This window comes from Cetorhinus maximus, chromosome 20, assembly GCF_964194155.1.
Source record: "Cetorhinus maximus chromosome 20, sCetMax3.hap1.1, whole genome shotgun sequence".
Lineage (NCBI taxonomy): Eukaryota > Metazoa > Chordata > Chondrichthyes > Lamniformes > Cetorhinidae > Cetorhinus > Cetorhinus maximus.
The window spans coordinates 19,077,974-19,101,671 of record NC_135898.1 but is presented as its reverse complement, the minus strand read 5'-3'; the positions used below and the strand labels follow the sequence as shown (position 1 = coordinate 19,101,671).

At 41.9% G+C, this 23,698-nt stretch overlaps 1 protein-coding gene across 2 annotated transcripts in view; it reads right to left on the bottom strand.

Annotated features, from left to right (window-relative positions):
• LOC144694909 (histone acetyltransferase KAT6A-like) overlaps positions 1-21,618 on the bottom strand; it is a 160,380-nt gene extending 138,762 nt beyond the window's left edge. For both annotated transcript variants that reach the window (XM_078565660.1, XM_078565661.1), the window contains exons 1-2: positions 21,517-21,618; positions 19,596-20,588 (exon numbers count right to left, since the gene is read on the bottom strand). In XM_078565660.1, the coding sequence (XP_078421786.1) occupies positions 19,596-20,195 (600 nt within the window). In that variant the 5' untranslated portion in view covers positions 20,196-20,588; positions 21,517-21,618. The remainder of the gene's footprint in view (positions 1-19,595; positions 20,589-21,516) is intronic.
• Positions 21,619-23,698: the final 2,080 nt, after the last annotated feature.

Below are 23,698 nucleotides of genomic sequence, written 5' to 3'. Positions count from 1 at the left end.
GAATGAGGAATCCTGGCCCCTTCCTTAGCCACAGGGACAACCAGGAAAATTGCTACTGTAGCAAAGAGACATCAAAGGTTTGTGAATAGCCTGTGGAGGCACCAAGCTGAAGCAAGGTGCCTCCCCATAGGGAAAACGAGGCTTGGACAGCTCTCTTTCACTTTCCAATTTACAGATTACAGTGCATGACATGAAGCGATAAGAGAACAGGCCACCCATCAGCTCTGCAGCACACTGCACACTGCAGTGCAGTGGACAATTCTTTTTCACAACATGAAAAGAGAATAATTAGGTACTGGGTGACAAAACACTATTAAGATTGCTAACTCTCCAAAATTGCCCTGGTCTCTCCAGAACAGACTATTGATCCCCAAGGTAATGCTGCTTGCAAGCAAGGAGAGAAGGACTTTGAATTGTCTGTTTGCACCTGCACGCCTGCATACTCCCACGCGTCAAGATCAAAGACAAATCTACCGCTTCTCCAACCTCTTTTCACACAACATATTCAATTCCAATCTGGTAGGATGTGCAGACCAACTTGGAGGGAACAATTTTACTCCAAGAAAAATAAACAAAAAGACTAATGGAATGCTGGCTTCTATGTCTACAGGTATAGGATACAATGGGCTAGAAGCCAAGCATTAGCTATATGAAAAGCGTTGGTTAGATCACACCTGCAGTACTGGGAGCAGACCTGGGAACCACACTTTGGGAAGCATATTGTAGCACTGGAGAGAATGCAGCACAGATTTATTCGATTGATACTTGGAGGGTTAAGCTACAAGGCGTGATTAAACAAACCAGGATTGTATTCCCTGGAATTTAGGAAGTTAAGGGATAATTTGATCGAAGTTTTCAAGGCGAGAGTAAATTGGAAGAAACTATTTCCAAGAGTTGGGGAGTCTAAGAATAGGGTGCAGAGACAAAAAAATTATAGCCGGGCCTTTTAGGAGTGAAACTTGGAAATGGGTCTTCATGCTGAAGGTGGAATAAGTTTGGTTCGCTCTTTCACAAATGGCAATTAATGCTCGATCATTTGTTAATTTGAAATATTTGGGATGTGGGGTAAAGGCACACAGAGTTCAATCTTACTTCTAGTGCTCTAGAAATGAGTCACAGATCTTCAGACTTCATTAAAATCATCAATTCAACAGTAAATGATTGGTGAGAACTGCTAAGTATCCCAAGCAACTACAAGTTGATCTTTCTCCAGGGTGGTGGAACTTTTAAATCTTACTAGATGTGTGAAGGGAAGTGTGTAGATTACTGGATCTTGGTCTGTTAATGCAGCCAAAGAGGTAGGGAAATATTGAAAAGTGAACACTGTCCACCTCAAGCTTGATGCTTACACAAATGTCCCTAACCCAAGCTGCAATGTGAATCCAAAAGCCATGATGATCAGCTCCTGTTCTAATGTTCCAACAGCAGAAAGAAATAAGAACAGGAAAAAACCATACATCTCCTCAAGCCTGCTCCTTAAGATCATGGCTGATCTTCAGCCTCAACTCCACTTTCCCACCCAATCTCTGCACCCTTGATTCCCTTTGTGCCCAAGAATTTATTGACCTCAGTTTTGAATATACTCAATAACCCATTGACCCCTGGGATAGAGAATTCCTAAGATTCACAATCCTCCAGGTGAAGAATCTTATCCCTGTCCTAATTGCCAAACCTTAGATTGTGCCCCCTAATTCTAGACACTCCAGGCAAGGAAACAGCCTCTTCAACATCTACCCAGTCAAGCTAAGAATGGTATTTATTTCAATGAGATCACCTCTCGTTCTTCTAAATTCCAGAGAATATAGGTCCATTCTATTCATGGAGACTGTATTTAAAGTATATTGTTGGGTAAATTAGGGAACTTCATTCTGCTAACCCAAACTGTCGCTGGCTAGGGAGTATTCCATAATGACACTTGGGACAAGTATGAAAAATTCTACATCCAACAGAGTTATACCACATATTGTTTGGCCTTGCAAAGAGAGAAAAATCCACAATGCAACAGCATTTGAAAACTTGCCAGCAACATTCTGCTCAGCTAACAATAAGAAACCTCAATGATTTGATATAGTCCAATTTTGTCACAATGGTTAGCCTTTATGGCTGTAGCATTTGAGTCTTGCTTGCAAACTGCTGCTACAGTTTAAAAACAAACTCTCTCTTCAACTCAAGTGTTTGTTGTGACTGCTATAATCCTTCCATCTTCGCTGCTAAATTCCATCTGATATAGAAGAAAAATTGCGTTGTGAACTTCCTTGTGAACATGGGCCTCCTTTTCCCTCCACATCAGAGAGTAAGAACCCAAAAACCATGAAAAACAATTAGAAGCAAAGGGTGAGAGGGTCTCAAATTCTGCTTTTGGGATAATAAGCTGGAACTCTCAATCCCAAAGGTACATTTATTGGGAGAAAATAACACTATTGGCTCAAAAACAGCTTTTGCTTTATGCACTAACTGATGGAGGGGGTGCAACTCCATTTTTTCTGTTGGCCTTTGAATATACCACCTTTTTTGAAAGCAGAGTTCACAGTGTTGTCAGCAGTGCCTCCACTGAAAATGCTGCAGCAGTGCAACACTGCCTTGCTTAGTTACCAGACCACATGTAAAACCACAGCTCGTTCAAACAGGATTTGATGGTGCAGCGAATGCTTTGAACAGCTCTTTTTCACTGCAAGAGACTTTACAACAACCAGTGGAAACAAAATGCCTTCTGTGCGTTGCAGTAGGTCATTCCTATTTAGATTCCACATTTTCATAAAATAAGTTCTCACTTTATATTTGGCTTTTATGACACTTTGTAATAATTTGCAATTATTCCCTTAGTGGTGCTATAAACACACTTATACGAACATCACAATTACATTAATGACATAATATTAATATACAATGTTACCAGGAGAAATCATTTAAGTAGTGAGAAATTATTTGTACTGCAATGCAAGGAAAACATTTTTTTTGCTCCTGTTGACCAAATAAGTTACATAAACTATGCAATTTTGTTGGTATTTCACAACGAACAAGCTTATCTACATACAGCAGTAACCAATCAAAACACATTCATAGCTCTATAAATTGCTGTATTAAAACCAGCCTTCAGATGATTGCGCAATATTTACTTTATGACAAATGTACCACAATTCTCCGTGTTTTTCTCAAATTCTACACTGGCACAGTGCCTCAAAATCTTTGGTTTTTCCAGACAATCTACTTTATTTATTATCTAAATACAGTTGTAAAGCTAAGCATGAGTTTTGAAGGCAAGGGTCATGGTTTAATTTCAGGAAAGATTTGCTCTTTTTCTTGGAAGGAAAAAGGGGCATACCTGTTGTTTTTTTCATATTCAGGCTGATAGTTGATAGGAAATGACTGCAAGGCAGTTAAGCCAATCCCAAAAATCTGTTTAAAAAATTGAATATGTAATTGTAATTTAAATTATTATGCAGGTTGTCCAATTGATGGGCAGATTAGTTTTAGTTTCCTGTTTTTTTGGCATTGTTGGGGGGTGGGGAAATTGAAGCTAAGTCACTCAGTGCAGTCGATACACCTTGACAGCTGAATTAAAGCGTGCGTTAACATAGTCGCCAGAAGTTAATCAAAATGAGAAATTAACTAATGTATATTGCGTATATTATATGTATAGTGGAAATAATAGTTTTAGCTTGGAGAGCGCGCAGAAATTTCACAAAATGGTGGCATGGATGATTGACTGGAGTTGTGTGCAGACACTGCTGAAGCTGGGTTTCAGCTCCTTAGAGCAGAGAAAGTTAAGAGATTTGATAGAGGTATATAGTGCAATAGACAAGCTATTTCCAATTGCGCAAGGGTCAGCAGCCAGAGAGGTCAGATTTTAGGCGATTGGCAAAATAACCAAAGACAATATGAGAAACACACAGTGAGTTGTAGTGACGTGGAATTCAATGCTTGAAAATGTGGAAGCAGATTCAACACCAACTTTCAATTGAGAACTGGATAGATATTTGAAGGGGAAAAAGAGCAGGGGAGCGGAATTAGTTAGGTAGCTTTTCTAACTATTCTATGTTGTATCATTCTACGCTTTGCTCAGCACACCTTTAGTCTGTTTAGTGATATATACAATCTTATTCCTGCAGCACCAATCCTTTCAAAATGTAAGAGAATGAATACTGTTCAGCTAAGAATAGACCACAAGACTATACACAGAAAAGCACTGTCAGCAGAACTTCAACATTGACACTCTATGTTGCATTGCTTGTTGACACAGCAACATAACTTTATTTTAAGCAAAATCTTTTGCACAGCCCTTATACGTGAACACTAAAATTACTGTTGTACAAATTTTAAAAACGGAAGCAAGGGAAAGATGTCAGGTGATAGCATATGTTAACAAAAGAATACTATCTAGCATTATCTTCATCCATGGAATATCTTCATCCATGGGATATCTTTAATCAGAAAAAAGAATCGCATCTCCCATCAACCTAATATCTGATTTAAAATACTTATAGAAGAGAACAAGGCACAATCAAGCATAAAACTGCAGACGGAGTGCTAACTTCAGTGAGTTGAAAAGAAATCTTGCCCAGGTGGACTGGAATCAAAAATTCATATGCAAAACAGTAAGTGAGGAATGGGAGGCCTGCAAAGCAGATATGATTTGGGTACCGACTAAGCATCCAAGAAGGGGTGGAAAGGAAGAACATCCAAAACTAGAGCTTCCTGGGTGGAGGTGAAAAGGAGAGGCTTATGACAATTGTAAAGTTCACAATACAGTATAGGACCAAGCTGAATATAAAAAATACAGAGGAGATACAAAAATGCAAATAAAAGGGAGAAGGGAGGCCTTGAGAATAGATACTGGCTAACATGAAAGGGAGCCTTCTGTAACACACAAGTGGGAAAAGAGCAGTCAAAGAAAAGCAGGGACCAAAAGGAGATCTTGTAGAGGCAGTGGCATGGCTGAGTACTAAATGAGTGTTCTAAAATGCTTTCACTAATGAAGAGGAAATTTGCCAATAGCACAGTAAAGAGGAGCCAGTAATGATATTAGGTAAGATAAAAATAAAATGCCCTCAACGTAGAAAAGTCAAGATCCAAGAGAGAAGCATCCTAGGTATTGGTTGAAATAAAGTTGGAAATCGTGGGAGCTCTGGCCATAGTCTTCAAATCTTCTTCAGATATGAGGGTGATACCAGAGGAGTGGAGAACTGCCAATGTTACAGCCCTAATTAAAGGGCAGTCGGATAAACAAGGCAACTATAGGCCAGTCATTGTAACATCAGTGGTGAGGAAGCTTTGACAGAGAAACAATACTGCACAAAATAAACTGGCATTTGAAAACCTATGGGCTAATAAGTAAAAGGCAGCACAAATTTATTTAAAGCTAAATAGTGCTTGATGAACTGGTGTGCTGGAATCAATGCTTTCAAAACCTGTTTTTTTTTGGGTGGGGGGGGCAGACCCTACCTGCAAAGGAAAAGGAACCTCCAGATTTCTAGGAAAATTAAACTCAAACAGAACAGAAGCTTCAAGTTTCTGGGGAAACTGCAACTAGTTGAACTCATATAAAACACAAAGAACCCACTGAGCCTAGTTAATCCAGTGGTGCACCACAGACAGGCTGAAGACGACAGAGGCAGGATCCAGGAGTTGGCAATAGGAAAATACACAGTTGCTGCAGCTGCTTCTGTTAATTGAAGATAACATTGGTGGAACCATGCCATCATATGCATGAGAAGCTTCTGGAGAGGTGTGCCATTTTGGTGAAGACTGTGCCCATGGAATTCGAGTTAAGTGTGTGCTGCTGTCAACGAGGGTTCAGGTTAAATTCTGGACGAGGGGGAACTGGAATTCTTCATGAGGACAGAGTTTTCAGCTTTGAGGCCGAAACTGACGCATATGTGCTGAGTGGGCCACCGAGAAATCCATATCTATCTTTGTTGTTTCGGCTATTTAAAATGTAATTTACGGTTTCTACTGAATACAATTTTCTTATTCACAGAATCACAGAATTAATTCCTGTTCAATTTTTGTTGATTTTGGTTTGATTGTTACTGTACAAATTTTAAAAAGTGAGATGTCTTCCATTGTTTTTTTTCTGTTGGGTTTGTTTGAGAAGTTTGATTCTTTCACATTATTGGTCTCCACAGGAAACAGGGCACTTGGTTTAGTTCTTTGATGAAAGAACGGAGAGGTCCGGTGAAGACAATTTTTTAAAAACTACCCAAAGAACAGAGTTTTTAAGGTGCTTGGAAAAAGAATCAGAAGCAACAAGAGGAAACTTTTTTTTTGCACAGCGAGTTGTTCTAATCTGGAATGCATTTCCTGAAAGAGTAGTGGAAGCAGGTTTAATAGGAACTTTCAAAGGAGTATTACATAAATACTTGATGGGAATACATACCAAAGGAGCCAGCAGAGGCGCAAAGGGCCAAATCGCTTCTGTGATGTATCATTCTATGATTCTCACCTGTAAACTTATAATTTAATAAAGTTAGGTCTTCGTTGCCATGTTTTATCTTGCCTGCATTTGCCTTGGGATCATAAAGTTAGCAAAACTAAACTGTGAAGAACCATTGCTACAAAGAGAGAATGTAAATCATTAAGTGAAAGCTAGTATTTTAATAAAGATTACCAAAATGCAGCCATTAGTGGGTGAAAGATATGACCCCTGGAACCGGGAAGTGAAATGCAAATCTATACAATGGATTTTGTGGTTGTTTCAACCTTTGTTCGATTTCATGTAGTGACTGCAACTCTTGCCTAACTTCCACCTCCTCCACAGGCTGAAACAAGAGTCTGCCTCAGAAAGAAATACGCCCCAGACAGGTGGGGACTACTTTTTTTCTCATCCAGAGTAATAGCAAGTTAAAAGCCCCAATGATCAAAGCATGCCTGAATTCCTGTAAAGGAAACATTATGGCTATAATGAATCTCTATCACATAGCAAAGCCCTTTCAAGTTTCACAAGGAAGAGGAAAAAATAACATCAGTCTTAATTAAATAGGTGCATCAAACACAATACTCAGGCCAAACATTGTCAGCAATTGACAGAGTTCTTGAGGGCTGTTTGGGTTTTTGCAAAGTTTATTCCCACAAGTGTGATACAAATTACTGTTGGCCTCACAAGTAGAAATTCAGAGAAAAAAATACATCGCAGACCACCGTGAAGTTGGCTGGAAATAGCAACGTACAACCCAGAAGGTTGGCTCACTGAGTCAGGAAATCTCTACCAGCAAAGTCAAAGGTGATTGCAGCCACTGGACAGCAAACACTGAATTCCAAAAGAAACCAATGATTCACAATGTAAAAATCACTTGTCTGTCAAATTAGAATCAGCACATCTTACCTGCATGCAAAGGTTGTATATTGTGCTTTCCTAGCCAAAATAAGGTGAGAGAGGAAGACTATTATACAGTCTCATATTTATTCCTAGCTATTTATAGACATGCAGCCAGCACTCGAGCCAAAGGCAGCCACAAAGCGCAATAGGATTACTAAGGATATATGACACAGAAACAGGTCATTCAGCCAACCCAGTGGGCGTTGATGCTCCACTCAAGCCTCCTCTCATCTTTCCTCATCTAAATCTCTCTCTCTTCTACAAGAGAAAACTACTCTCTCTTCCTTTCTCACTCATATTCAACCACTCCCTGTGGTAGCAAGTTCCACATTCTCACCACACTTCGTTGAAGAAGTTTCTCCTGTTCCCCTGAATTCCCTATTGGATTTCTGACTGACTACCTAATATTGATAGTCTCTCGTTATGGTCTTCCCCAAAGAAACATTCTCTCTGTACAAAACATATCATAACTCTGAAGACCTCTATTAGGTCACCTCCCTCAGCTGCCTTTTTTGTTTAAGAGAAAAGAGACCTAGGCTGTCAATCCTTTTCCGATTTGTAAAACCACGCATTTCTGGGATCATCCTTGTAAATCTTCCCTGCACCCTCTCCAGTGCCTCTATATCCTTTTTATAAAATGGTGACCAGGACTGCACACAGTGCTCTCAATGTGGTCTAACCAAGATTCAGTACAGGTTTAGTATAACTTCCCTACTTTTCAATTCTATCCTTCTTCAAATGAAGCCTAGTGCTTGATTTGTTTTTTTTTGTGGCCTTGCGAACACAACTTTTAAAGATTGGTCCATTTGAACTCGGAGATTCCCTTGTTCTTCTATTCTACTCAGTTCCCTATAAGCTGTGCGCCTGCATACCAGTCCATCAAGTGCTGCACACTTGATTATTAATGCCGCGCACATACATGTGGAGAGTATTCTGCTGCTCTGCCAACCGATGCTTCATAAAGCTGTGATTTCCATTAGTCCTTCATCCCACTCCATGCGGCTGGCTGCATGGCTACAGCTGATTGACTGGCTGATTGCCCAATGACACGCACAACACAAGAGCGCTCTAGGAGTGGGAGATGGCGGGGAAAAGGAGCCACCACTGAGGAGTTTCTCTAACTCGCTGTGAACAAAGAGTAGTTTCTGACACACCGTGAGCACAAATATTTGTTTCTGAGCCACAATTTGATGCAATTATTTATTTGATGCAATTTGACTGATGTTATCCCGGCAGAGATGCAAGAATTTACAGCATCACTCTGCTGAGAAGAGGAAGCGAGCAAGGGGGTTCAGGGAGGAAGCAGTGATTCAGGAGGGTCGGCAACTTGGGAGAGGCATGAGCAGGAGGTAACTTATTAAAAGCTGATACGAGTTACTTAGAGGATTTAGGGGTGCTAAACAAGGGATGGCTGTCCTTCTCTAGCTGTAAAGCACCTCAGGATGTCCTGAGGTGGTGTAAGACTCTGTATAATGTAAGCTCTTTTTTATTAATCGAGGCTGAGTTTTTGGAAATGCTCACATCATCAAAACGCAGCAGTAGATTGTCAACTGGTGAGTTCATTAGTAAATTTGAATTCAGCTAAGTTTGAATTATGTTTCATCAGGGTATCGTGAAATTTTGTTGATTTAACTAGGCCTATGAAGTTAACTTACAGCGTATCCTTTTAACAGCCATGTTGAAATAAAGGCAAATTGGGTTTTTCCCCTGCTGGTGGTGTATGTCTGGACATTACCTTGACATTGGTGCACATAACGAAATTCATTCCGCATGTGGATGGAGAAAATTAGAGGGAATATTGCTGCCCCACCTAGACTTGCACCGTCTAAGCAATAAGTGATCTCCCTATTCTTTGTATCAAAATGTACTTCCTCATATTTATCCACGTTGAAATTCATTTGTCAGTATTTGCCATTCTCCACATTTATTAATGTCCACCTGTCATTTTTTTGCACTCCTCCTCAGTATTGACTATCCCCCCAAATTTTGATGTCATCCACAAATGTGTTCTATATTCCAAAGTCCAAATAGTTGATGTAAATTGTCAACAACAGTGGTCCCAGCACTGTTTCTATGGAATGCCACTTCCCATCTTCTGCCACTCTGAATAACTACCCTTTATCTCCACTCTCTACTTTCTGTCTTGAAGCCAGCTAGCAATCTATTCTGTCGCTTGTCCCCTAACTCCACATTCTCTGGCCTTATTCACTCATCTATTATGGGCACCTTATCATTGACCTTTTGAAAATCCAGACATAGTCCATCTATTGCATTACCATTGTCGACTCTCTGTTACCTCCTCAAATATGACTGAACAAAACACAAAATTTGATAGCAGTATCCTACATATTGTGTTTAATTCCGAGCACCACACTTCAGAAGGACGCAAGAGGGTAAAGAAGAGATTTGCTATAATGGTTCTGAAGATAAGAAATTATAGTTGTGTGGGATGATTAAAGAAACTGGGGTTATTATCCTTGGAGAAGGCCAAAGGGAGATTTGATAGCGATGCTTAAAATGAAGGTTTAGATGGAGAAAATAAATGGAAACCATTTCCAATGGCTGAAGGGTCGCTAACCAGAGTGGACAGATTTAAGGTGATTGGCAAAAGAACCAGAGGCGACAAGGAGAAACTATTTTATGCAAGGTGATATGGAATTGGAATGCACTGCCTAATAGGGTGATGGATACAGCTTCAATAATAGCCTCAAAAGAATTGGTTGAATACTTGAAAGAGAAAAAAACTGCAGGAATATGGAAAAAAAAGTCAGGAAAGGGAACTCTTCAAAAGAACCAGAACAAATACAATGGGTTGAGTGGCCTCCCTCTGTGCTATACTATTCTACCATTCAAACATCCTTGGGAATACAATGCAACCAGGCCTTTGCAATCTTAAATCAGTTCTTCTCCATAAGCCAGGAAAGAGACAGGAAAGGAACTTGTTCGAGCAAGGTTTTCAAACTGAACATAGCAGAGAACAGTACCAGAAATGTTTTTCACTTTACCCAACCAAATTAACTAACTCTCCTTCAACTTCCTTAACAAATGTTTAGATTTTATTCGAAGCATTAAATTACTAATTGGGGGAGTGCCGCACTGTTGGAGGATGACATTAAATCAAGGTCCAGTCTGCCTTCTCAGGTGCCTGTCAAAGATGCCAGGGCACTGTTGGACAGAGGAGGGATAGTTCTTCCAAATGTCCTAGCCAATATTTACCCCGCAGCCAAAAAAAGTGGCATTTATATAGCGCCTTACATGACATCCCAAAGTGTTTTACAACCAATGAAGTGCATGAAGTACTTTTGAAGTGTAGTGGCTGTTGTATCAATATAACAATGAATCTGGTCCATGTCATGATGCTGTTTGTGTCCATTATTGTGCACAAATTGGATGCCACATTTAGTACATTGCAAGAGTGCATTTCAAATGTAATTAATTGGATGTGAAGCATTTTGAAATATTCTGAGGTTGTGAAAAGCACTATACAAAAGCAGGCTTTTTCTTTTTAATTATAAACCTACAATTTCAGAATCTACAAAATGTATCTGAGGATCAAAATGTTTCATTTTTGGCTTTCCATCGCTTTACCCTCTTTTGGGTTCATCCCACCCCAAAAGCAAAAGCACTCAGATGACTCAAATGTGGGCAGACTACTTGGTGCCGAGCCTCTGACTATGCCAGAATCTAAACTACATGAAAACCTCTTGATGCCATTGTTTTCAGTGGGGGAAGCACCCCACCTCCACTTGTTCATTCGGATGGGGAACTCGGCCACAACCTGCCACTCCCTGGCAATGTGTGTTGGTGTACCAATTACTACCATTCTCTGCCTGTGCATGCTCCCACTCTCAACCTAGGAAAGTTTTACTAGTTCTGTCAATTCTTCTCATAACTCAACCAGAGCCAAAATGAACAGCCTGGCGAGCTCATAATCTGTCGAACATTTCTTATGATCCTTATAATCAAGTTCAAATGCTCAACCATAAACTTTGGGTACACTTCAGTTTCACTTTCATCGGTCAAAAGCAACAAAACCAATCTGCTCCAATCACTTAACAACTGCAAACATTGATCAACACACCATTGTGATACCAAACCCACATAAATTAACTCACTTTCAAGCCTATTGCTGCACCAAATAAGGGCTTCCCAAGAGCTCAGAACAAACCCTGGGACCTCTCAAACATTTATATTTTACCAGGTACAATATATGACACGTGTCTAATTTTCTGTCAGGTTTAATCAGCCTGTCAGCACAGATAGAATCCTGTTCAAGTGACAAGAGCATGGGAAAGGTCTGTCCTTCAACCAGGTTTATCCCTCCAGTTTTTATGGGTTCTTAGCCAGACCAATGATAAATACTCAATTACTCTGCTCCAATGGCAGTTTTGCTCTCAGCCCATCATGGAATAGCATCGAACACTTTGGAGATATACCGGAAAGCAAAGGTGAGCAGTACTGACAGTGGGAGGAAAAAACTATTTCCCTTCTCTTTTAATATTAACTATTCCTGAGTCTGTCTAAATACTAATTCAGAAAGAGCTTCCTGTTTGTCCAACATAATCCAACGTAAATCTTAACTATACCTAATGCATATTGGTGCAATACTGAAGAGGGAGAAAACACTACTCAAAGACAGAGTAATAAACTTCTGTGATACTCTCAATTCATCAAATTGCTTCCATTACTAGCAGTGGAGTAGTGAGCAATATTTCACACTGGTTATCATGATTCATAATGTATTCTCTACAACAACTTAAGTTTGAAGCAAAAATCACATACTTTAATTTAATTCAGGACAACAGCAACCTGATATATTTTTCATTTTTTAAAACTTTTCATCCAAATAAATGCCCAACTTAGCACAAGTCATTTTTGCCCATTTCCTGTCAAACTAACAAGAGCATCAGGGTTCACAAATGTCACAAAAGAAAAGTACTTGTAGCATGGACCTTACATACAAGGATAAAAGATTTAAGACCGGTTATCAATGAAGTGATGTTTATATGACACTGTCTTATTTGGAACAAAAGCCATTCTAGTTTATCATAAGGTCGTTTCAAGATATAAAAGAATTGTCTAACTATATTGTGTCTGTTATTAGATCGTTCACCACATTCCTCCAGCTTTCCCTACATTCTTTTGAACCCTTTGAGAGAGATGTTAAGCTGCTCCCAGCTAACTGATGCCTACGTCTCACTTCATACTGCTTAACTCAGGGTTACCATTATGTCAACTTGATTTATTTTATTCAAAATTCAATTGAAGGTTCTGCATTTTCCCATTCCTCTTACAAGCAAGCAGATTGCCTGATGGGCAACTCATCTGGAATGGTCTGCTCAGAACCTCAATGGAAAAGTGACAAGAGATGGATCCTCAAACTAACGTGAGACAACTCAAAGTTAACAAGATGGGTCCAATTCCATCATTTACAGCCAGGTTCATTGGGTAAGGTACTTAAACCAGGAGAGAAGGAGCTTGCTCTCCAAAGCCAAACAAAAACAAATTTGAAGCTGACTCAATCCTGTGCTACTCAAGCACCTATCAATGGTTTACAGCAACATTCTGATGCCAGTTTGTTTCAGTATGGGTTCCCTTCCCACTCAGCTACAGAAGAGTGTTGGTACTGCCAAAGCCTTCTGCACTAGAATTCAATACGTCAAAAAAAGTAACTGCAAATGGGAAACAACATTCCAGAGGCTGTATGTCAAAGGATGCAAACTAATGTAGTTACTCTAAATATCATCAAACACAACATCTGACAATTGGATTTAGATACACTGCAGAACCTCAAGTCTTTTCTTAGCACTGAATGCAAATCAGTATGTGGCCGCTGATTTCTGTTTCATGTCACAGTCACATTTTTCATCTTAAACAATGTCACACCACAGCAATGTTCACAGCTTTTGAAAGAAATATTTTGCATATCATTTCTCCTTAACTGATCAAATTTTAACAGTTTATTTTCCCTCGCCTGCCTCTGCAACTTTGTCACTCACACTTACCTGGCAGATGAGAACTCAATTTACTTCCAATGAGCCAGAGGTAGTCCATGGGGTGAAGTGGAATAGCTGGCTAACCCCCAGCAAGCAGTATGTGTCCTTTTTAATTATTACAATTCCCCCTGCCCAAGAGATTGTGATAATGCGCTATAATAACACAAATTGCCATTGTGCATTATCATACATTATCTGTCACATGATCTTCAATATTATGTGCATTGCTTCGTTGTTCAATTTCGAACCACATGAATGCTTATGTTCCTTTTCAAAATGTTCATCATTTGTAGACTTTTTCCCCCATACTATTTAATCACATACTCAAATATTGAAGGTAACTTTACACTAGCACGTCCAAATCAGAAGGCCGCACTTGCATGGCTTCATACTTTGCATCAATTCTCATTTAATTAAACAGAACCAAACACTCATTACTCAGGAAAATTAGCAGCAGCAACATTTCCTCTGCTTTTATAAATGTCAATAGACACTGTAGCATCAGCACAGAGCAAGGATAACTGGCTAGGAATTAATGAAACCCTACAACCTCCTTAAGAGAGGAGGAGTGGGGGGGAGCGGGGGGAGAACAGGCAGCAAAAACCAATGCTAACATAGAATATTAAATCACGTCATCATAACAGCTACAGCAAAAACTCCCCAATATTAACATAAATTCTGTTTTACATCAAGTTTAAAAAATGAGAGATTAGGAAGATTAGAAACAGCATTTTAAAGGCATCAAATACCTTCACAAGTACAGCGGACCAGATATCCCACTTGCGGCATTTTTGCTGGACTTATGATCAGGCTCACAAGCAGAGATATTGATGCTATCTCACCATTGACCATTGCAGAGTCTCTGTCTACAACACTCAACATACTGCTTCAACTGAACCAAATAAAGTTTCTTTAAAGCCTGCTGCATACACCTTGCAATGAGCACTCTGGCACATCCTTAAAGTTCTACTCCAAGAGCTTCATATTGGGTTGAAAAAAGCCCAAATCCCATTTGTACTCAGACCTGAAATCCACACCCAAGCTGGCACATGTACCATTGCTGATACTGCAGATGATTTTTCACACCTGGAGTCTAACACAGAATGGTCACTACCCAATCATCTCCATTCTCACTCACCTTCTACATTCATTGGCTCACAGGCTCTTCCAAATGTGCAAACACACCACAAAGTTCTTTTCAACTTCACCTTCAAGCTGCAATTACCAAGTGGAAAGAGCATAGTTGAATGTAAAATAGTGCCCATCACAACCAGTCATTTGGTCAGTGTATGACACCCTGGGCCAACTTCTGTAAATTTGATCTTAGAACTGCATTATTCACTCAACTTGAACAGAAGCATCAAATATTGCATTCCTGCTGCTTCAGAATTCACTCCTACAGCCTTATCAATCTCTCCTGACTGTTGTGAATCCTTGACATTCCTCTTCCACCCTAATAGTGCAATTACTCGCTCTCCTAAAGAGGAAGCTGACCTTTTTGGCTCATTGTTATGACCTCTGGAACACTGCAGTGCATCATATGTGTGTAAAGCTCCAGCACGTTTGACAAGTGTCTGGCGCTTTGAAACACAGGAAAGCTGTGTCTATGCTACCTAGACTCCTCTCAAAGTGCTCTACCTGTGCAGTGCTGTTGATGACTTATTCCACAACCTTCTTCCCCACCACTGCCACCTGCCCTCCCATTTCCCCCAGCCTGTAATTTCTCTTACACTGTTGTTCCCTCTTCAAATGAATAACCTCTTCTATTCACCTGTGCTCGTTCTTTTATTAATGCTTCCACTTTGCATTCACAACTGCCTTCAGTCTGTTCACCCTCAGTGGGCACAATTGTCAGTCTCTTATAGGCTGAATCATTACATAATTAACAACAACAAATTTATATACATCTTGAACAGAATTAAATGACCCAAAACATCGAGCCACATAAGGACACATTAGGTCAGATGACCAAAAGCTTGGTCAAAAAGGTATGTTTTAAGGAGTGTCTTAAAGGAGGAATGAGAGCTGGAGAGGTGCAAGGAAGGAATTCCAGAGCTTGGGGCCTAGACAACTGAAAGCACAGCCATCAACAGTGGAGCAGTTAAAATTGGGGATGCTCAAGAGGACGACAGATTTCTTGGAGGGTTGTGGGGCTGCAGAAGATTACAGAGGGGCAAGGACATGGAGCGAAATGAAAAAAGGATGGGAATTTAAAATCAAGACACTGCATGACCTGGATCTAATGTAGGACATCATAAAGTGGGACAGTAAAAATCTTGCTTCTTAAAATCCCTTAAAGACACAATTTTTATTACATCTCTCAAAAATCTAACCAGAATCACCATCTCTTACTTTGGATGGTTGCATAGAGGCATCCTGCCTCTCCTGATGTTCTTCAGCTAACTCCTCTAAAACCCACTACAATTCCCATTATCTGCTCCATTGCTAAAACTCAAAAATCTTGCTTTCCTCATCTATTCCAAATAGTTTCTCTATTCTCAACAATGTTTAATTCTATAAAGCTCAAGGTTTGACTACTGCTTCCACATATACAGAAGCTCTTTTAAATATTTCTCTCTTGTTCATTCTAGCCTTTCATTTTTTGAACTTCCAAATACATTACCCTCCATTCCCAACATTTTGAGATGAAGATTTGTCACATAGCTTCTCTGAATTCTTTCACAAGATCTCCTGACTGTAAAACTTTTCAACTCACCCAATTCTCCCTTTCTCAGGCAAGTACCACCCAAGCCTCATGCCACAAGATCACTGATTTTCCTTTTTTTTACACTTGTGCATTTTCAGCAAGGCGGTTAATATGAAATTGCCCAGTGACACCCTACAAATTTGGTACTGACAATCTGCTGCTGGTGCCCAACCCACATAAAAACACAAACAAGCTCCACAGGCTTTCAAAGCATTTGATTCTATCAGTTCTGATAAATTTCTTCCACTGAGATATTTCACAAGTTTCTAGTTCTGACAAGAGTTGCAAACAAAACTCAATCTTTCAGATTCAACCCCCTGCTGCAGTCATCACGTGGCACAAAATTTCCCTCGACTGCACCTAACAGTCAGTTGAGTGCCTTGTCAAAAAAGCCCGAGTCCTGCCTGATCCTAACCCTGCCAGAAAACGTAAAACCAGCCAAGTCGGAGTTCATATGATGGAGTATTAGACCCATAAATTCTAAGTGCAAATTTACTTGCCTAGCTCCATGACAATTTTAACACTTTTCTCTCCCTGAGGCAAAGGCAACAAAAAGATGAAAACGTCATCCACTCCCAAGTTCGCCTCCATGTTCATTCTCAGTTGGACCTATCATCCTTCATCACTAGGTAAATAGCCTACAAGTGTTTGGGAGGGACAGATGTGGGAATACATTGCTGTTGCTCAAGAAGAACTAACACCATCTTCTCAGAGCAACTAGGGATGGGTAATAATTGTGATCTTGTGAGCAACACTGACATCTCAAGAGCAAATACAAAAATCTAACTGGTCAGCTTCGGATTCTCATACTAAAGATGTTCCCCCCGCCCAATTTTGAGCTGAAAAATCAAAGCTTGCTTTTCTGGTAAAAGAAAAAGTACACAGAGATACTTACCTCCAAGTCCACAACACCATTCCGCATGGCAAAAAAAAATCACAAGGGCATCTCAATGAACATTCTTATCACAGTGTTGTAGATAGAACCCATGGCTGGCCCATCAACACTCCACAGTGTCCAGAGATCAGCTTCCTTGTTTAAAAAGTTGCAACTCCTGAAGAATTCAGGTAATGTTCAATACCTGTTTAATGTAAAGTTCAGGCAAAGTCCAAAGACAACAGCTGAATATAAAATTCTAACAGAACTTAAAGGGAAGCACGATGCAGAATTCAGAACTCATACCATAAAATGCAAGGCGCCTGTTCACCTGCTCCAGTTGCTGAATTTGCGTAATGTTATAATTTCTTGGCTGAATTCAATATATAGTTCACAAACCCTCTATTACCTTCCTGCACAGTGTCAGCTCGGCTCAAAGGTAGCTCTCTCACCTCAAAAGGTAGAAGATTGAGAGTTCAAGCCCCCAATGCAAGGCATTCATATAATCCAGGCTGACACTCCAATAAAGCGCTCCAATAAAGAGAGAGTGTTGCATTGTTGGAGTTCTGCCTTTTGGCTGAGATGTTAAACCAAGGCCCAGTTTGCATATTCCAGTGAATATGAAAGATTATGAAGGAAGATTATGAAGCAAAGAGCAAGGGCATTCATGTGTCCTAGCCAAAAGTTATCCCTCAATCAACACAACCAAAACAGACTAAATGGTCACTTCTCTCACTGTTGTTTGTGGGACCTACTGTACACAAATTTGCTGCCAAATATACTTACATAGCAATGAATGCACTTCAAAAGTCATCCTTGGCTGTGAAGCTCGAAGGAGCATTTTGAAGACGTGAAAGGCACTGTACAAATTGAAGCTCTTTACAAGTACAAAGAAAGATGATTTATTTCTATAGTGTCTTAGTACATTGAAACATCTCAACTATTTTCACCAGTTATTACTTTTAAGAGCACCATTATGATGACTCAGACACTCAGACATTTACAGCACAGGAGGCCATTCAGCCCTTCTTGCCCGCGCCAGTCAACAACGATCCGACTACACTAATCCCATTTTCCAGCTCTTGTCCATAGCCCTGGAGGGTAACGCAAGTGAATATCTAAATTCTTAAACGTTACGAGTGTTTCTGACTCAACCACCTTTTCAGGCAGTGAGCTCCAGACACCCATCAACCTCTGGGTGAAAAAATTTCTCCTCAACTTCCCTCTTAGCTTTCTACCTCTTACCTTAAATCTATGCCCCCTGGTTATTGACCCCTTTACTAATGGAAAAAGTGCTTTCCTATCCACCCTATCTATGCCCCTCATCATCTTATACACCTCTATCAGTTCCCTCTCAACCTTCACTACTCCAAGGAAAACAATTCCAGCCTATCCAATCTTTCCTCATAGCTCAAACCTTACAGCTCAGGCAGCATCCTGGTAATTCTCCTCTGCACTCTCTGTGGGTAAATGCAGTCCAATCTTTCCCTACATCATGAAACATCTTACTGCCAGGTTAACAAATAAAATCTGTGGATTTTACTTGTGTCCTCACTTCACACCTTTACAGACACAATCACCAACGTAATGAACAACAAATCTTTAACTCAGGCCAACACAGACTCACTCTTTGCAAAATGCACAAACAAACGATGACAAGGCAGCAGCACTGAAGTATCGGCTTGGAGTGCACATTCCATTTACATTGTCATGAGTCCAAACTCATGCTGGCACAGAAGCAAATTCTGAAAGGGTGAGTCCTGGAGCTTTTCAGAGGTCTGAATGAGCAGTTCAGGAGGATTTACACAGCCAAATGTGCATGGTGTGTAACACAGAAAGGTTGATATTACTTTGTGCTAACATCGAGAAGAAATGGACTTGGCAGTTAAACCTTCCGAGTTTTGACAGCATTTTCCAGCACCAAGTCCCACACAGTTTTGCTCTAAAAGCTAACCAATAAGGAATGACAGCAGCAGTAAGCTGAACGACAAGGAATCTCAAAACATTGTACCAGGCTGGCCTGTATTGTAACTATTCTGAGCATTGCATTTGTATTTATTAACTGTATTTACCCATCAACAGAAACCTGGATTGAACAAGCTTTGAACCTTAACCAGGACAGCTTGCAGAAATATATTCATGGATAAAATAATAATACCTTCAGAGCTTTTAAAATCAAACCCAAGTATCTTCACATAAAGAGACTGGTCAGAAACCGTGCAATAACTGCAAACTCTCTGCAACTTCAAGTTAGTCATAGCCGATGCAGAGTTTGGCACAAATTTCCCTTATAGCAATAGAAGTATTTTCAGGTCGACGTGAGTAATAAGTCACCTGTGGTCACAAAGCACCTCAGCGGCAAACTTAACTGCTGAATGCTACCATCACGGCTATCAAATTTGAAGTTTTCTCTCAATTGAAGTGAACAATTTTAATACTTGAAAGCGTTTGAATACACTCCCTCTCCCCTTTCCACCAACTAATGCCGACTCTCATCATTACACGTACTCCAAACACATGGAACAAATTGGAATTAACAGCAGGGATTATACCTCTGATCAAAACCTTCCATCATTCTTGTAATTACTTTGGCCAAATACTTCTCCTGGATCGCTAATTGATATATACATAGCTGGATCTTCTGGCTGTGACGCATTAATTTAAGAGAAAACAAGTTTCAGTCTTCATCCAAATGCCACCTACCTTGTCCTTTTCATGAGTCAGGAGGCTAACCGGTGGGAGGCAGGCGATTGACTCATGTCCCTGCTTACTATCGCCACCTGATTTGGTACGCGACAACCGATACAAGGGCCCATCCTTGATGATCCTGCTGTGGCTTATGGCGCGTTTCAAAGACAGCCTCAGCTGCTGGTGGAGGGCTGAGGAGGCACCAGCTCCAAACACTGCTATCACATCCTTCTGACCTCTCAGAAATCGTTCAATGTTCTTCAACGATGACCCATTGGGCTCCGCTAAACCTTCAATTGCCCTTTTGAGAAGTTTATTCCAGTCAACACTGTGTTTAGCATCTGACTTTGATTGATTCCGAGGTTTGGGGAGTACAATCCGCCCTGGATTGTCTGGATCTTTGTAGGAGTTAAGTCCCTTATTTGTAACCTTTAAGATTGTCCCATCTTTTACGCTCAGCTCCAGTTGTTCCAGGACAGTTTTTCTGTCTAATCCATGGGATGAGGATACAGCATTGCAAATCCTTTCCTCGGAGGGTCTCTGTTTCTGCTTTTTAACTTTTTGGATTGCCTCCAAAATCCACTCGGTATACAACGGATTTGCAAGTTTTACCATGGCTGATGACTCCCAATATCCACCGAGTGTTACCCCTTATCTCTGTGTTGAACCAGTTCCACACATAACAAAAAAAGATTTCTCGGAATAAAAAAGCAGTTCACCATAGCATTGACGTTTTCCAATTCAAAGCCAATCTCCCTCTCTCTCTCACCAGAACTTCAAACGTTCCCAGGAAGGGGACGAGGAGGAAGAAAAGCAGTGGTCTACTGGTTTATAAAAAAAAAAGTAGCCTTTCATAAATAGGAAATCAAAAGCACTGTCCAATTTATAAAATCCCAACGTTCTGTAAAGTTCCAAAACTTCGAACCATCAGAAAGTCCCCATTCACTTGCCCAAAAAGGCCGCATTCGCCTCAAAGGTAATCCAAGGTAAACACTTGGCGGACTGTATCTGGGGAAGGAAGAACAATAATAACACATTTAGAGGGGAGGCGAAAGATAAGGTCTGTAAAATCACAACAATAAATCCCACCAGCTCTCGAGTGACTCGAACAGCTCCAAAGATCACCAGGGGGGAGAGACGCAGGGAGACAGTGACATGGGGGGGTTCGGTGAAAGGGGTTTCAGGGCAGAAAGTACACCCAAGGCGCTGGAGTTTACAAACCCAGGGCTGCCGCTGTGAATCTGCGCCGGGCGAGGAGAGGCAGCTCCGAGCAGCCGCTGCTTTTGTTTACAGCCCGACACCGAGTGTTTACCGCACTGGGGGCCGCAGGTGACTCCCCCTCTCCCCCGGCCCCTCAGCCCCCGACTCCCGGCCGGACGCTGGGGTTCGCGGCCGCAATTTCTGCCCGGCATCTCCGCCAGGCGCCCATTCGCCGCTACGCCACAAACTCCGGGGCCCAGGCCTGCGGCCTAGGCCGGCCGACGCTGATGTCGCCCTGTGGCTGCCGCCCGGGGCAGTATCCTCGGGAGAGGGTGGCCCTCCTCCCCCCGGAGCCTCGGCCCCTTCTTCCACCCCCCCCCACCCCCCAGCCCCCCCACGCGGCCTCGGAGGTGCGATGCCCTCCCTCACTCCCTGCCTGCCTCCCGCCCTGGCCTAGGCCCCAGGCCCGAGCAGGCACTCGGAGTTTGGCCGCAGCCCCGCTGTCGGGTGTTTTTTCTCTGGCTCTCTCTCCCTCTGAGGAGAGTCGGAGGAGGAGGGAGAGGAGAGGGAGAGAGAGGAGGAGAGAGCTGGAGGAGGGGGGGTGGAAGGGGGACCCGGGCAGGATTCGCTGCCATCGGCCGGAGGCCGGTATCCGACGGGCCCGGAGGGTGGGTGAGAGGGGGGGAGGGTGGGAAAGCGGGGCGCCGGAGCTGGGCCGGGAGCGGCGGACACTCACCGAGAGCGAAGGAGAGGAAAAGACGGAGAGCGCGGCCGCCATCTTAAACACAACAGGCAGACGGAGGGAGAGGGAGCAGGAGGGGGCAGCACTGGGAGCGGCAAAACACACACAGAATGGACAGAGAGAGAGAGAGAGAGAACACACAGCACACAACAACTGTGTACAGTATCTGAGCACACACAGGACACAACAACTGTGTACAGTATCTGAGCACACACAGGACACAACTGTGTACAGTTTCTGAGCACACACAAAACACAACAACTGTGTACAGTATCTGAGCACACACACATACAGGACACAACTGTGTACAGTATCTGAGCGCACACAGGACACAACTGTGTACAGTTTCTGAGCACACACAGAACACAACAACTGTGTACAGTATCTGAGCACACAGGACACAACCACTGTATACAGTATCTGAGCACACACACAACACAACAACTGTGTACAGTATCTGAGCACACACACAACACAACAACTGTGTACAGTATCTGAGCACACACAACACACAGGACACAACTGTGTACAGTATCTGAGCACACACAAAACAACAACTGTGTACAGTATCTGAGCACACAACACAACAACTGTGTACAGTATCTGAGCACAAACATAACACAACAACTGTGTACAGTATCTGAACACACACACAATACAACAACTGTGTACAGTATCTGAGCACACACACAACACAACAACTGTGTACAGTATCTGAGCACACACACAAAACAACAACTGTGTACAGTATCTGAGCGCGCACACAGGACACAACAACTGTGTAAAGCATCTGAGCACACGCACACAGGACACAACAACTGTGTACAGTATCTGAACACACACAGGACACAACAACTGAATACAGTATCGGAGCACACACACAGGACACAACAACTATGTACAGTATCTGATCACACACACACATAGGACACAACAACTGTGTACAGTATCTGAGCACACAGACAGGACACAACAACGGTGTACAGTATCTGAGCACACACAGGACACAACAACTATGTACAGTATCTGAGCACACACACAGGACACAACAACTGAGTACAGTATCTGAGCACACTCACAGACACAGGAGACAACAACTGTGTACAGTATCTGAGCACACACACAGGACACAACAACTATGTACAGTTTCTGGGCGCACACACAGGACACAACAGCGGTGTACAGTATCTGAGCACACACACAGACACAGGACACACTATCTGTGTACATTATCTGAGCACACACTCCACTACTGTACACAACAAATGTGTACAGTATCTGAGTACGCACACACAGGACACAACAACTGTGCACAAATCTGAGCGCACAGAACACAACTGTGTACAGTATCTGAGCACACACACAGGACACAACAACTGCACAATATCTGAGCGCACACACAGAAAACACTCAGGAGACAATAACTGTGTACAGTATCTGAGCACACACAGGACACAACAACTGTACAGTAACTGAGCGCGCACACACAACAAAACAACTGTGCAAAGTATCTGAGCACACACACAGGACACAACAACTGTGTACAGTATCTGAGCGCACACACACAGGACACAACAACTATGTACAGTATCTGAGCACACACAGGACACAAGAACTGTGTACATTATCTGAGCACACACACAGGACAAAACAACTGTGTGCAGTATCTGAGCACACACACAGGACAACACAACTATGTACAGTATCTCAGCACATACACACAGGACACAACAACTGTGTACAGTATCTGAGCACACTCACAGGCACAGGACACAACATATGTGTACATTATCTGAGCACACACACAGCACAGAACAACTGTGTACAGTATCTGAGTACGCACACACAGGACACAACAACTGTGTACAGTATCTGAGCACACAGAACACAACTGTGTGCAGTATCTGAGCACGCACACACACACAGGACACAACAACTGTGCACAGTATCTGAGCACACACACAGAAGACACTCACAGGAGACAACAACTGTGTACAGTATCTGAGCGCACACACAGGACACAACAACTGTGTGCAGTATCTGAGCACACACACAGAGGACACAACAACTGTGTACAGCATCTGAGCACACACACAGGACACAACAACTGTGTACAGTATCTGAGCACACGCACACAGGACACAACAACTGTGTACAGTATCTGAGCACACAGGAC